The sequence below is a fragment of the Crocuta crocuta genome, unplaced genomic scaffold (assembly GCF_008692635.1).
Source record: "Crocuta crocuta isolate KB4526 unplaced genomic scaffold, BGI_CrCroc_1.0 scaffold41, whole genome shotgun sequence".
Lineage (NCBI taxonomy): Eukaryota > Metazoa > Chordata > Mammalia > Carnivora > Hyaenidae > Crocuta > Crocuta crocuta.
The window spans coordinates 9,866,520-9,882,756 of record NW_027529428.1 but is presented as its reverse complement, the minus strand read 5'-3'; the positions used below and the strand labels follow the sequence as shown (position 1 = coordinate 9,882,756).

General features: G+C 43.5%; 1 protein-coding gene and 1 pseudogene across 1 annotated transcript in view; both read right to left on the bottom strand.

Moving 5' to 3' along the window:
- The window catches only part of TRPM3 (transient receptor potential cation channel subfamily M member 3), a 494,196-nt gene that overhangs the window by 144,567 nt on the left and 333,392 nt on the right, over positions 1-16,237 (bottom strand). Inside the window, exon 9 of the mRNA XM_077759293.1 lies at positions 15,101-15,224. Within this exon, the coding sequence (XP_077615419.1) occupies positions 15,101-15,224 (124 nt within the window). The remainder of the gene's footprint in view (positions 1-15,100; positions 15,225-16,237) is intronic.
- On the bottom strand, positions 1,947-3,624 carry LOC144227583 (small ribosomal subunit protein uS5 pseudogene; annotated as a pseudogene).

Here is a 16,237-nt window from a genome sequence, read left to right as displayed (position 1 = left end):
TTCAGCCATTGCAGGGACATCTCTCTGATGGTGCAGGGAGAGGATGGTGCATCGAAGCACTGGAAATATGGGTGTTAAGAGAGGAGATTTCCATGAGAGCCATGGAAAAGGAGTTTGCCTTTCAAAGCGATTTCCTGACTTACTGTTTCCAGAAAGCACTATCTTGGAGGGGGATCACTTGTGTGTTTCCTGCCAGTGAATGTGCATGGTTCTGGTGATGTGAAATGGGGACATGGGGAGAAGGAGTGAACAAATACAAGGGAAGGAAGAAAGATAAATGAGAAGCATTGTTGTTCGAGTCTTTGGAAAGATTACTCATCCTCCCCAATACTCTGTCTTTTTTCCCTGCAGAGAAAGTGTCACAGGGCGAGAAAAGCAAATGCTTTGGAATTGGACACATCTGTGCTTGAATCCTGGCTGTTGCAGTTATGATGTTGGCTTAGGCAAGAAACCTAATTTCTCAAGCCTTAGCTCCTTAATCTGTGAAACTGGAGAAATAACACCTATCACATGGTGTTGCTTTGAGTTTTAAGTGAAAAAATATGTGCAAAGTGCCTAGCAAAGGGCCTGAAATAGAGTCCTTCCTAAATAGTAGTTTTCAAAAAGGTCAGGGGAAAGGAGCGTCATCTGGGCGGCTCAGTCAGTTAAGTCTCTGACTTCAGCTCAGGTCATGATCTCATGGTTTGTGAGTTTGAGCCCTGCATTGGGCTCTGTGCTGACAGTCAGAGCCTGGAGCCTGCTTGGGATTCTGTGTGTGTGTGTCTCTCTCTGCTCCTCCCTGATTTGCACTCTGTCTCTGTCTCTCTCAAAAATAAATATAAAAAATTTAATAAAAAGGTAAGGGAAGAAAATACAGCATCAGATATGATAGACCTGGACTTCATTGATCAGTTTATTCAGCAGATATTTAAATGGAGCATCTACTTTGTATCTCGAGATGTGTGACATGCTGCACAAGACATATGTCTTCTTAGGGGCTAACAGTGCAGATGGACAAATACACATGCAAGCACAGACAAATGGGAGAAGTACAAAGTGTGGCAAATGCCGTCACAAAACACAGGGTGGAGTGAAGGGGGAACAGCTTTATACAGGGTGGTCAGGGAAGGCTTCCCGGAGGAGGAGATGTTGATGTTGAGAATGAAAAATGACAAGGAGATAAGCCATGTGAAGAGTGGAGGGGAAGAGTTTCAGGCAGAAGGAAGGGGACAAGCAAATGTCCAAGACCAAAGAAGCCCAGAGTGGCTAAAATGACAGACCTGTGTCAGAGCAAGGGGAGACCTACAGGTATAAGTACTGGAAGTCATTCCCAGGGAAAACCTCTCTTGGGAGTGTACCATTTCCCCCTGCCCCCCTGAAAATGCCACCTTGTAACGAGATTTCTCTCATTGGTTACCAGCCTGTCCTCCACAGTTTTGGAAACCAAATGATGCCATTTTGTTGAAGTGAAGTAGTCTACCTGCATTCGAATCGTTGGCATTTGATTGTTTGCTCCTGTTAGATGACAGAGTGGTACAGTTTTGTGAATGTTCTCTTGTTCTCCACGAGAACCAGACAGTGCCTCCAGAGGCTCCAATATGGAAGCCCTCTGGCCCTCTCCAGGGGGAAGCATGACGAAAGGACTCCCACTCTGGTCTTGGCATTCCTGCGGCACGTGCTGGAATCTACTGGTGGGATTCGTGCTTTTCCTCAGACCCAGGCGCCTGTGGAGGTTAGTATGCTGCCAGGAAAACTCAAACTTTATTTCTTTGGCTCCCACCAGAGGCTGAGAGCTGCAAGCTTCCTCTCCTCTGGGTAGAAACTGCTCTTGCTCGCACCTGGAATGAGGTGGTGGACATGGCAAGGGAGTTTTATTGCACTCACAGCGGATCTAGGGCAGTTGTCTTTGTTTTTTGTTTGTTCATATTTTTATAGGCCTTAGTTCCCTTTGTTTTCCTTGTATAAAACTATGCAGTGAGCAGAACGGGAGCCTGGGTCCTCTGCACGGAGATGGCGTGGGTCTGGACAGGGTGGCCAGTGAGTTCCTGACAGGGAGACTTGATGAACGCAGTCTCTTTCCAGAGAGGGGGGAGAGACAGGTCTTGGGAATCAGAAGTGGCCTTGGTGAAGTTGCCCGGGTGGCAGTGCCGTCCCTGGCTGACGTGTAGCGGTCGTCAGGACCGGCATCACCTGTATCTTGGGCACAGGGGCTGAGACGGCGCCGGTGTCCCTGGGGTCGAGGATGAGGCGCACCAGCAAGAGCCACAGCGGCCGGTCACCCCGATGGGACGGTGTGTGGCTTGACGATCGTGTCCCCCGAGTCACCTCGCCACACAAGTCAGTGGAGGGCTTGACGGGAATCCTGGCCTCATGGATGACAGCGGCTACCTCCCTGGAGCACTTAACACCCAGACCGACGTGTCCATTGTCCTCGCCAATGACAATAAATGCCTAGAACCTGGTCTGCTGGCCAGCACGGGTCTGCTTTTGTGCCAGCATAGTCTTCAAAACCTCATCCTTGAGGGATGCCCCCGGGAAACAGTCTGTGATCTCAGACTCCATGATGAGCAGGGAGAAGAGACAGATCTCCTCCAGGACGTGACCCTCATGTCCTTGACCAGGCAGCCCAGCTTGGTCATGGGGATCCACTCCTTGTCCTCGGCCTTGCCTCTGCGAGCTCTGTGGTCTTGGTGGCTCCAACTCCCGCCATGACCCTGACCCCCCAGTGCTGCTGCAGAAACTGCCAGCTCCACCTCCCATCACAGGACCCTCCACTGGCACTGCTGTCCTCCGCTGTTTGATGTTTTCTCAGTGAAGCAGCAGGGCAGTTGTGTTTGAATGGACGATAGTAGTGGGCGGGAGGGTAGGCGGAGGCCAGATCACACCTCTTACTAGCTGAGTGACCTCAAGTCAGTAAAAATAGGGCCCATACTCTCTGTCTCTTAATGTTGTGGGGATGATAAAATTACAAAGCAATTGGCAAGCGAGGGATTAATTTTCTCTTCTTCTACTTCCTTCCTTTTCTTCTCTTCTCTCACGGTCAGCCACATCTTTTCCCTCCTGTCTGCCTCTGATCATCGAATGGCTCATCGTGGGCATGTGTGGACCCCTTGGGGGTGGTAGTGAAGCCCCCACAGTCATTTGTGCCACTTGTTGGAAGTCATGGCCAAATGCTTGGAGGAAGAATGTGATCATAATACAGACAGTTCCCAGCTTAAGATGGCTCCAATTGCCATTTTTCATCTTTACTCGGGTGTGAAAGTGATTTACATTCAGACTTTAAATTCTGAATTTGGGAGGTGCCTGGGTGGCTCAGTCAGTTAAGCCTTCAACTTTGGCTCAGGTCATGATCTTGTGGTCCAGGAATTCAAGCCCTGCATCAGGCTCTGTGCTGCCAGCAAAAAGCCTGGAGCCTGCTTCGGATTGTGTGTCTCCCTTTCTCTGTGCCCCTCCCCCACTCATGCTCTATCTCTCAAAAATAAATAAACATTAAAAAAAATAAATTCTGAATTTGGATCATTCCCGGCTAGTGATATTTTATGACTAGGATTAGAACAGTCTCACTTGATGCGGGGGCAGTGGTGGTCTTGGTTGTCCATCATCCCCATATTCACAAGGGTCAACAACCAATGCACTGATGATCATTGAGGCATACAGCCATTCTGCTTTTCGCGCTCAGTACAGGATTCCAGAAATTACATGACAGATGTATTTACTATAAAAGAAATAGGCTTTGTGTTGGATGACTTTGTCCAACTATAGGCTAATGTGTTCTGAGCACACATAAGGTAGGGCTCCACTAAGCTATGAGTATTTAGCTGTAGTAAATGCATCTTCAACTTAATACTATTTTCATTTTATGATGGGTTTGTTGGAACATAACCCCATTGTAAGTTGAGGAAGACCTGTATTTTTTTTTAAATTTTTAATGTTCTGTTTATTTCTGACAGAGAGAGACAGCGCGAGCAGGGGAGGGTCAGAGAGAGAGGGAGACACAGAATCTGAAACAGGCTTCAGGCTCTGAGCTGGCTGTCAGCACAGAGCCTGACGTGGGGCTCGAACCCATGAACTGCGAGATCATGATCTGAGCTGAAGTCGGACGCTCAACTGATTGAGCTACCCAGGGGCCCCGAGGAAGATCTGTATTTAAAATCAAGTTGGGGGCACCTGGGTGGCTCAGTCGGCCAAGCGTCCGACTTCGGTTCAGGTCATGATCTCGTGGTTGGTGGGTTTGAGCCCCGCTTCGGGCTCTGTACTGACAGCCAGCTCAGAGCCTGGAGTCTGTTTCAGATTCTGTGTCTCCCTCTCTCTCTGACCCTCCCCCACTCATGCTGTCTCTCTCTCTCTTTCAGAAATAAATATAACTTAAAAAAAAAAAACCAAGTTGATTGTGGCCAATTTCACTTAGTTATGCTTTTTCTCTGCTCTAGCCCCCACCAGGCCTGTTGTCAATATATAATGACATTTAATTTGGTGGCATCTTTGGAAAACAGGGAGTTTAAATTTGTTTTCCAGAAACATTAATTTCATTTCCTTGTGACAAATCATACCAGATTTTCTCTAGGCTCTAAGGCACAGAAGGAAATAGAATGTGTAAGTGGTAATGGTGCAGAAGCAAGAATTTTCTTATATGAGAAAGTCCCACCTGGAGAGCTTTTAACATCCTTCACACTCAGGCCATATCCCAGGCCAATGACACCAGAGCCTCCAGGGCTGGGATCCAGGCGTCAATTGTTTTTAAAGCTCTGGGTGATTCTAATGTACAACCAATGTTGAAGCCACAGCAGTATGGTTTCTCAACGCTTCGAACCTCTATGTGTCTATGTTTCTATGAATTAAAAAGGAGAAGGAGAAGGAGAAAACTACAATCATGTGGCCACCAGAGGTCAATGTTGGGTTCCACAAGAATGGGGTGAGTAAAGTGTTAGTCAGTCACATCATTATGGAAATGAAGAAGATAGACCAGCTTCAGAGTGAGCCTGAGCACTGGCCATAGTTGATCCCAAACCATGGAACTGGGCAGGAGAATAAAGAAAATAAAGAAAATACTTTTTATCTCTTTAAAGATAAAAAGACCAGATGAGAAGGAGAAAAAAGGCAAATCATATTTAAAATAAAGGAGGCGATTGGCAGACATGACATTTAAATTCTCTTTGAGGGAGAAAATAGCCACATAAAACTGATAAAAATCTAAGATAAATGATGAAGATGATAGTGGCAGGGGTCATTTTTATGCAGTGTATGTTTGTTCTCCCCAGACAGGATAATTTTCTCTGGTCATGATTTGGATTTGGTGGAGGCAGGTAATGAGTTGGGAGAATGGTAAATTGGGGAACACATGATCAGCATTAGGCTAATGCCTGGGCTGAAACCTTGGGATGTGATGAATGTATTCATTTACTGGGCATCACACCTAATAAGAAGAAGCATAAATACTAATATAGATGGAAATGTGGGTGAATGAGTTCAAATGACAGGAGGTATTGTATACACATTGATTACCATGGAAGAGAGAGCAGAAAATATCTCGCTTTTAGACATCTGGTTACAAATAATCCATGCAAGTCAATGGCTTTTCCAGTTCCTTCCCATTTAATTTCCCCTCACCCCTCCTGTAAACTCCCCTCTTCCTCCTGCAAACACTATGGATCAAAATCACAAAAAAGCATTCAGGTTTGAATACATTCTGTAGGATCATACATTCTGTATGTATTCTGTGGAAGGAATACAATGGGGAAAAAAAGCCCTGTGTCCTCTGGAGCCATGATTTTCAAATTTTAATTCTATAGCCTTTGGTCAAATGAAGTGTTACCAGGAAGGGTTAGAGAATTAAGATATAATTAAAAGAGAGAGAGGGTAAGCCAGCATCTATTGCACTTCTTCTTGCATTAGCCATGAAGGAAATGCTGGAGGAAGCAGTTTGGATATGATTTGAAAATGAGAGTTGACATGAGATTTCCATATGAGACTGGACAATCTGTGTGGCAGCTCCGCCCTTCCAACTCCAACCCCCCCCCCCCACCAGGTTTTCCTCTTCACTCATTATACTGCCCTAGAGTCCCCTGATCAATAATTCCTTTTGTTCTCTCTCTATATATCCATCAGAAGCTCAAGTCAATTACAGAGGTCAAAGGGCTCTCAGTCTCACATCCATGAATATGAATTCAATTATACTGGCCTCCAGATTTCAAGGTAAATTCCTCTGCAGTTAGGATATGGCATTGTATGAATTAGGAGATAGGTAACACTGGAGGAATGAGGTGGGGAAATCCCATTACGGGGTCCAAAGGCTGTTTGGAAGGGGGTGGGGAGCTCTGAGAGCAATGCTACAGAGAAAGAGGAAACAGGTTCTGAAATGTTTAATACATGTACAATTTTGTCTAGGGTCAGTTCTGTCCCAGAGAAGGGGATGACAATCTTTTTCTTCTTTCCAACTATATTCCTTGGTTTCTCATTCTTAGTCTCTTTACAGCAAACCAGAATTTTGCTGAATTATTATTTTTTAAATGCTTTTATTTACTTTTGGGAGAGAGAAAGAGCACAGGCGGTTGGGGGAGGGGGGGTTGGGGCAGAAAAGGAGGGAGACACAGAATCCAAAGCAGGCTCCAGGCTCTGAGCTGTCAGCACAGAGGCTGTAAGGCTCGAACTCATGAACTGTGAGATCATAACCCGAGCAGAAGTTGGACACTTAACTGACTGAGACACCCAGGTGCCCCTTGATGAATTATTTACATTGCTTTATGAGACAATGGGTTCTGGGTTGTAAACAGAGCTTTGGGTCATAGCCCATTTACAAGCTGATGGTTTCCTGAAACGCATGACTGACTGTTGAGCATGGAAGAGAAACATGTACAAAAACTGTTAATGAGAGATATGGAGGTGTACACACTTAAAAATTGCTCAGAGATTAAATGTTTATCCAGATGGGGCATCTCTGAGGGAAAAGAAAGAATGTAAGGCAGTGTTTATGGCTTCTGTGATCCAAATTCAGTTGTTGCCATGGCAAGGCATCTACTACAGTGGTTCTTAACTCTTCAGAGTTATTCACACCTGGGAAATCTGAAAATTGAATACATTCTTTCCATAATATGCTTATACATACAAAATCTTGCTTATATTTTCAGGGGTTTCAAGATATTGCTGAAGGCTTCTAGTTGTTCTTGAACACTAGGCTAAGAATTCTCACTCTATTGAATTCAGGGAAAGCACTGGTCCATGTATTCCTATTTGGATAGAAATATTCCTATTTGGGAATAGGCTGTAAGGTAGAGGTAGAGAATCCATCCCAGTGCTTCTAGGACCTGGTGCATTTAACATTTGAAGAGATCAGTGAAGAGCTTGCACAAAATACAGAAAGGTGTAGAAGGCATGGTCTTTTCCTCAAGGAAAATTAGACTTGGTTAGACTAGAGTATATGGGATGAAAGTAGTAGTACTAGTAGTTGTGGCAGGAAATGTGGACTAGATCTAGACTAGAAAGGGCCTTGAATGTCACATGAAGGAACTGAAACTTAATCCTGAAATCCAGGGTCTTCCAGCCAGTCTTTCTTAAAGAGTCTTCATTGTTTTGCCATATCTATATGCCAATACCACAATCAGATACCCCCTTACAATTAGTGTTTATTTAGGCTTAATATTCATGGTTTTGTGTTTTATTGTCATTATTTGTAATATACATGCAAATAAAAACATGCCTCTTAAAATAAAAATATTCATTTGCCTTCTTCCTGTAACAGTCTCATAGGCAATCAGCATTCTTCACTTTGGGAAACACTGTTGAGGACAGTAGGGGTTTCTGATAAGGTAGGAGGTTACGTTATGAAGGTGGCTCTTCAAAAGGTGTCATTTGGCAGTTGACTGTCAGTGGGAGTGGACAGACTAGTGGCGGTGAGGCCAAGCAGAGACCATTGGTCAAGGCAAACGTGGTGAGACCCTGGCCTAGGAGGCAGAATGGAGGAGAGCTGTGGAGTCTCTGAAGCCCAGTCTCTAGAAAGACCAGCTTCGAATTGAAACCCACACCGATTGTCAGAGAAATTACTTAGTAATTACGTCAGCTCCTGGGGGGAGTACAATAATATGTTTATTTCTTGAGTATTTATATTTTACTTATTTTTCTTCATAAAGAGAGTATTTTCTGTGCTTTTCTATTGACTCTAATCCACTGATAATTTTTGATGAATATGGCTGAGAAAGGTCAGGGGAATCTCTGTTGCTTATGAGAGTCTGAGACTTTTTATATTTTTATTTTAAGAGCCTGAGACAGTGAGGATGAAAGTCAAGTGGGATATTTCTGTACACTCCTGTAGTCTTCTCCAATTTGTTTTTCTTGTTGGCTGAAACATAGACATAATTCTTGACCCATTGTTGTGGGCAGCTCAAATGACACATAGAATGCAACAGAGCTTTGTCTGTTATAAGGTATTATTATACATTATGTAAGATGAAAAGTGTTAGCATTGTAATTAGCTGTCTTGGCAAGGAATTGGATAAATGACATTTCCTTCATATTTCTTTTCCATTTCAATGAACATTTTGTAAGAACATAGTATGAGTTTGATCTCTAAGTGGAGGGCTTCTAGTTAGTCTGATTAAAATACTATCCTGGAAAAGAATAACTTCAGTTTGCCCTTGATGCAGAAGTACTGAATGGCCTGGATCATGTGCTTATGGTTTCCTTGTAGGTATATGATGACTGCTATGTAGGTGTTTCTTCCAGAAACACCAACCAACAACGTATTCTTTTTGTTCTGAGATTCATGAAGTCTAATAAATACTTGTTCAGATTATTCTAGAAATGAGAAAGAAAATGGGTTCTGACTTCAAAGTCACTTTGAATTTGGTTCATACCTGATATTTAGAATAAGGAATCAGCAGAAATACGGTGGAAAGTGCTTGGGCCTTGCAGAAAGATGCTCCTGGTTCAAGTCTTGAAGTTGCCCCTAGCTAGCTACATGAATCTGGGGCTCTCATGTGAGTCTCTGAGTCTTGGTTTCTCTCTCTAAAATGGAAATAGTAATAGTGACCCTAGCAAGGTTCATTGTACCACCAAATAAGGTGACTTGTAGAATAACCATAATTATAGCGAAAGTCATTGAGTGCTTCTTGGCAATCACACACTGTGCCAGCATTCTTTAGACACACTAAAATGCTTAGTTGTCTTAGTAACCCAGAGCCGTAGGGCCATGGGGGTCTTCAGGAACATCTCCTAACCTGCCAAGGAATACTCACCCACCTGCCCATAGTATTAACAGTCTGACAAGCATCTATTTTTCTTTTTTTTTTTTTTTAATGCTTATTCATTACTGAGAGAGTGAGCGAGCAGAGTAGGGGCAGGGAGAGAGAAAAGGAGACAGAGCATCTGATAGCACAGAGCCCAATTGCGGCTTGAACTCAAAAGCGGTGAGATCATGACCTGAGTTGAAACCAAGAGTTGTACACTTAACCAACTGAGCCACCCAGGCGCCCTAAGCATCTATTTTTCTAAGCAAGGAACATCTTGGACTTTGTAATCCTTTCCTGCATATAAGAGGCCTGTTCTCAAAAGGAGAAGAAAACTCTTTGTTTAGAAGTCATGTTTGCTTGGTTTTTATCAATCTGTGAAAAGGTAGGTACAGAGTTGTCCCTCAGTTTCCCAAATGTGGCAGAAGCTGTAATGGGATATCGGTGTACGTTTTAAATAAGTGCTCATTAAGAAACACATCTCCCTGTGTTGGAAGGTAGCAGAGGGGGGCCCCAGAGATTCATGGGTGAGGCACAGACAACACCCCTCTGCTGCCCTTCCCTAGCATCTAGGGGAGATTCATCAGCTCTGGAGCCCAGGATGTCAAGCAAGAACAGGAAGCTATGTGAGTGACATGTGCGTACTACTTGGCCTTGAGCCTGGCAGGGCATATAAAATCCTCGAGCCAGCCTTCACCTTTTGGTATTGATATATTTTTCTCATTGTGTGTGTGTGTGTGTGTGTGTGTGTGTGTGTGTATGTGTGTGTGTCTGTGTCTGTGTCTTAAAGAATCAAAGTATAATCTGTACCAATAAGGAAGAAGTGTGGCAAATCCTAGAATAGATGGGTATTCTTATCATTCCCTTTTACAGTGGATGGTCCTGGGGCTTAATGGAGTTAAATCACTTGAATGATGAAGCCAGATTTAGAATCCAGGTTTGTCTGCTTCTAGAGCTTGCTCCTCATAACCACCACATTAGAATACTGCCCATAACTTAAGCAGATGGCCCTGAATCAAACCTAGGTCCATAAACCAAATCTATGACTCCCTAAGGAGATGTGACACCGTGTAAGTGGAGATTTTAAGGCACTTTATGGATACTAAATACGTATCTCTTACCACTAATGCATGTTCATCTGAATTCATTCATTTACTCATCCATTAAACAAAGATTTATTGAGTGTCTGCTACATATATACTATTCTACTAAGGGATAAGGGATAAGTGAATGCGGAAAAAACAGAATAATGAATTAGACATAGATTCTGCCCTTAAGGGCTCACATAAGTCAGAGATACATATAAATAACTTAAGGTACAAATGATAAGTACCACAAGAAAGTTGCAATAATGGAGTGATGTGCATTCTAGGTTTGTGTGTGCATGTGCATGAACGCATGCATGCACATGTGCATTTGTGTGCAAGTATGTGTTTGGCAATTGGTTATGGCTAATGAGAGAGCCTTAAGTTTGAAGAAATGCAGGGAAGCAGGCAATAAAAATAATAATTGCAAGCGGATTGGTTTAGATAGCATGAAGGGTCCATAAAAAAGCAATGGAATTTAAGACTAGAAATATAAGCAGAACATTACACTTTGCATTCAGAGAAGTGCATTCTTCTTCAGCAAGAAGACTTGGCATCACTGTGCTGCAGGGGCCACAGCTCGTGAATCAAACATGGCCCATGGCCTGTTTCCAGTGGCCAGTAAGTGGAGAATGGCGTTTTAGATTTTAGAGTGTTGTTTAAAAATAAATGAGCAAATAAACAAAGAAAATATATGACAGGGACTTTATGCAGCACACAAAACTGAAAGTTTGCCAACGCCTCAGTGCATAGAATGGATTGGTGGAAGATACTGGCTTAAGGGAGACCAGGCTTCCCCAGGGAATAGCCATAGTCTAGGAAAGAAAGAATGAGGGCATGGGTGAGAGCATGGAGTCTAGAAATGCAGGACCCTGGAGGAAGATAAGAACTGGATATTTGTGTATTTTGGAGTTGTCTCAAAATGATAACTGAAGTCAGAACAGTGCATGAAAGGGGAAAGAGCCAAGAAGTGATCTTTCATAAACATCTGTTTATAGAACAGGGAGGAAGAAGAAGGGTAAGCAAACCCAATGACCTAACATCATTGGTTCCGTTTGTTCAATTAGCATAAGCTATTATGTCCTTGGCTTTTTCTGTGCCTTAAGGTGCCCTCCCCAAGTGAGAATGTGATGATATCAAGATGCCACAGCTTCAGCTTTTAGGACAGAACAGTGACCTATCCCTTAAGTTTCGCTTCTCAGTTTACGTGTCCATCGTCTTTCAAATACAAGTAGATCCCAGGTCCCTTCAAATTCTCCCCAAGCCACCTCTTCTCTGTATCTCTGTAGAATCCCTGGATGCTTCTTGGCTGATGAGGTTTCTGGACATACCAGTTTCTTTTCCCTCCTGCACATCCAGAATTGATGGGCTGGATAAGCATACTTAATAGCCTGGCTGCAATGTTGGCTTCTAGACTTTAGAATCGTTACTGCACATGGGAACTGCTACCGGCAAGGGAGCAGGGAGGTCATGTGACCTTATCATAAACACTGTGAAATGCACTGCACAGGTCCTCAAGAGGCAGTGAGGAGATGACAATGATAAAAGTTTACCGTGATTGTAGGGGACAGGAAAGGCTTTCAACTGAAGATAAAGAAAAGATGGTTGGTGAGAACCAAATGAACTGCTTTGGGGATGATACCAAGAAGGACCAGGCCCATGGGCAGAGGGCAGAGGGGTAGCTAAGTCAGAGGACCCAGGCAAGGGAAGGGTAGAAATAGGCTGGACTCTCAACTAGGCACTGGGCAGAGAAAACCTCATGTCACTACACTATGATTCCAATTAGGTCATTTCAGGAGTTTAGACTCAGACTGTCAAATTATGGAGAAGCTGGATTTTCAAGTTCCCTAGGAATGAAATAATGGTGATGAGTGCAGGAGGGAGGGTGGTTATGTTTGGAGCAGCAAGTGGATGTTAAAGTCTCAGGTTTTGGAGCAACCTCAGTTTTGAAGGCAGACATGACTCCCAGGTGTGACTGGGAGGAGGTGGTGGTGAGGTGGACAGCCTTGGCCCCTGTGAGGCCCAGAAACTGAGAAAGGACAGCAGATGGAAGGAGGTGTCGGTATGGAAACAGAAGGTGGTGAACTAGTCTCTGGGTGGATGCCCTCCTCCACTGTGACTTGGTTAGGGCCACGCTTACCCTGGGGCTTACACTGCTGAATGCTGAGTGGGGGAAGCAAATGTAATGGAACTTAGCTCTAAGGTAGGGTTCTAGGGGGATGTATCTTCTCAAAAGGTGACAGATTTTTGAGATGTTGTTTGGACCCAAGAGGAGAAGTAAATTTAAGAACAATATGAAATGAATAGAAAATATGAACACAAGATGCCCATCAAGAAATATTTTCCATGAGGCCACACAGCTCAGAGACCCAAGTTGCACAAGCTAACTATGCATGCCTAGTGCACTTCTTTATTACAGAAGCTTCTAGGATGCTGGGATGAGAAAGATGTCAGATCAGCTCTGGAGCCAAATCCCTTCGCTGAACTTGCCCAGGGTTAGACTGACCTCAAAATATTATATCCCACTTCCTTTGTTAAGGGAATAAAGGAAACTTGAAGGATTCAAGAGTGAAGAGGAACTCCACTTGAACGTCTGTGTTGTGTGTGTGAATCTAGGCAGAGCGGAGAACAGAAGCCCCCTGGGCTCTGCAGCAGACAGCCCCATTGTGGTTCTTCCTGGCTGTATGCACGTCTCCTCCCCTCTCCCACCTCACTTCCCTCCCCAGTTCCCCTCCAAAGGGGAAAACCAGTGACTACCTCAGGTCCACATCCTTTACAAAGCATCTACTACTATCTATACATATAAACAGCCTCTCCAAAATGAAAATTATTTTAAATACATTTATGATTTTAAAAATCCCGATTTCTGCCCAGATGTGCAGGTAAGGACAATTCATTTCTTGTTAAGATTGCATTGCCTTAGCCTACCTCCAGGGACACCTCACACATCTTGAAGGAAATACCTGTCACTAAAATACATTGACCTTTTCAGCAAGAGTCATGATGAAGTGACATAGCGATTATTGGGCAGAATCCCAGTGAACAGTCCTATGAAATATCCAGAGAAGCACATTCACCTCCATTTGGTTTTATGACTTCCAAGTGGTTCCTTGAATTTTTAATCCTAACTGAGTCTCTAGGAAATTTGTAAGACTGCTGAAATGGCTAGTTCTAGTAAGATTTCACAGCCAGCACTGGAAAACTGATAGCCACAGTCAGCAGGAAACCCATCCTCTATGACGTGGGCAGGTGCTCTGGGATGCATGCACCCTCTTGAGGCTAGAGGCAGTGTTAGAACTGAACATCCTTGAGTCGCCATGTCCGAGATAGGAGATTTCCAGTAGGCAGTCGAAAGAGGCATCAGTCATTATGGCTATGAATGCCGTCTGTGTACTGGCTTCTCTATATAAGACTACCTGGGTCTACAGACACTCAAGGATTAGAGGTGGCAACTTTCACCCCAAACCTGGAAGGTGCTGAAGGTTCTCACAAAGGTCATGAGGATGCTTTCCAGTGATGGGTCTGCTTACTTGAATCAAGTCCTGTTTTTCTAAATGCTTGGCTTCTCAAACTCAGAAATTGCCTCCTTCCCTCCCTCCCCTCCCTCCTGGAAGTCTCAGTGAGCCCCTGTGTGTGTCAGCCACTGTCCTAGGCATAGGGATATCATTGTGAGCAAGGCTGCTCCAGCTCATGCCTTGAGGAGCTTGCAGTCTAGTCGGAGAGCTGGCTGAACGTGTCTCACTCCAGCCCCTCCCACCCTATCTGCCTCCATATGGTTGAACCCTTCAGGGTCTGGCCCTGATGTCCCTCTGGAGAAGAAGTGCCCCCATGAGATAATCAGCCCAGGATGCCCACGTGGCCATGAGGTGGTTCAAAATATGAGTGAGGCTTCTGTTCAGGTTTAAGATGCTCCTTTACCTGCCCTGTCAGCAGGTGGGTTTAAATGACCTCTCAGGAAAGTCTCTGCTTGCTGAGGCTTGCAGAGAATCTGCTCAGAGTGGGCGATCTACTACTTTGGCTTCAGTGAGACAGCTTCTGATACAAGCATTTCCCACAGAGAAGAGATACTACTGCTATTGAGTCCTGGTTCCTCATTTATTAATCAGGCGAGTTTGCATGTCCTCATTTGCAAGGTATGATTATTATCATACCTCTCTCATTGGGACACTTGTAAAGATCACAGGAGTTAACACATGTAAAGATTTAGCATGCTGCCTGGCACATAGCAAGTGCTCGTTAAATGTTAGCTCATGTTATTTCTGTTCACTCTAACAGAAGGTCTCTGTGATTATACCACATTTGCAAGACACTTTTGCCAGATGTAAGAAAGGTTTCAGTAGCTATTGGAGGACACTTCAGAAGTTACAGAAGTTTCCAGCATTCCATGGGCACGTCTCTCCCTTTTCTACCCATATAGGTTACCACATTTGCCTGGATCCTGTGTCATTAGGATAGCTGACAATAAGGACATCAGTGATTCCCTCCTCACAAGAAAAGTGAAACCCCAGACAGAAGTATTTTCCAGGAGGAAACCTATTTTCTCTCTTTAACTCATTTGGTTGAGGCAATCAGAAGCATTCGGGTGAGCTTCAGTAGGATGTTGAAACCCTGCTGCACACACTTCATTAAATCTGGGCAGAAAAAAATAGTGCCTTCGCTACTGAGGGAAGGAGGCTACAGGAGCCAATGGAGCCTGAGGAACACTGTGAGCTTGGCTGGAAATAAAACACAGTTGGTGTGTGATTCAAGAAAATGGTTCAACAGACGAAGGAAATATGGAGAGGGCTCTGCCGCTCATGGGGAACACTGTTTACATACCAATTCCTTCTTCTTCATGCATTCCATGAGGATGATGAACAGATGCTGAGCTTGGGTTCGGGTGTATGTGAAAGTCTTCTGGATGGTCACCAGCAGCTGGTCCCTCAGAGATTCGTTGATAAGTCTGCAATTAAAAACAATGCAAACAACAGGTCAACCCAGCTCCTATTCAGTACATGTTTCTGAGCAACAGTCTAGAAAGTGGACAAGAAATCATTGGGAGAACTAACTTTAGAGTCAAGTTATTTCTTCCTTTATTTTTCTCACAAGTTATTTTGACTGTAATAATTTTAAAAAAATGTACTTAAAAATAAATCTATTTGAATGTCTCAGAACCTAAAAGAATAAAGAAGATTAATTTGATTCTTTTTTTGTCTGTCTTTTTCTTTCTTTTGTATCGCAAGTGTCTAATACCCTCTTCCTCAAGTGCTGTTGTCAAGAAAAGCCTTAGTCAATTAGCATCTTGGTAAAGATTTACTGTATTACTTACACAAAGATTTAAATTTCAACTTTGTCTCTAATTGTGAGGGAAAAAGCTTACATCTCAGTAATTTGAGCACCAGTAAGGAGAAGTAGGACTTATGATTTCTCTAAAATCATTTCACATAGGTAGCTTATCTGGCCTATGATTCAGGTCATCATTTATGTCAAACATTGGCTCTGTTATATCCAAGAAGACTCTGATCTATAGGAGGTTTGATATGGATATTTTATTAAGAGATACTTTTCATACTATAGAGGAAAGAGGGAGAGCAAGAGAGGCACATCATGCCCAATCCCTGCTCTGTTACCTCTTGAAGATGAACCTGTTGTAACATTATCTCTGCTCTTACTAGCCTGGTGAGAACTGGGCTATCTTTACCAGCCGTCAGATGGCAGGGAATGAAAAATCACCCTACTGTTAATAGATTCTGTCCAAAATCAGGAAGATAAGACTGCTTTCAAGGGCTAATGACAAAATTATACTTTGCTTACCATTTTACAGTTTTATATTTTTCCCCATAATTGAAGTACCAGAAACTCCTATGTATAATAGTAAATATAATGATCTCATTTGGCACTTATGGAAACCCTATAAGAAAAAGTTCTGTACTATTTATTTTTTTCTTTTCTTTACTCTTTTTTTTTTTTTTTTTT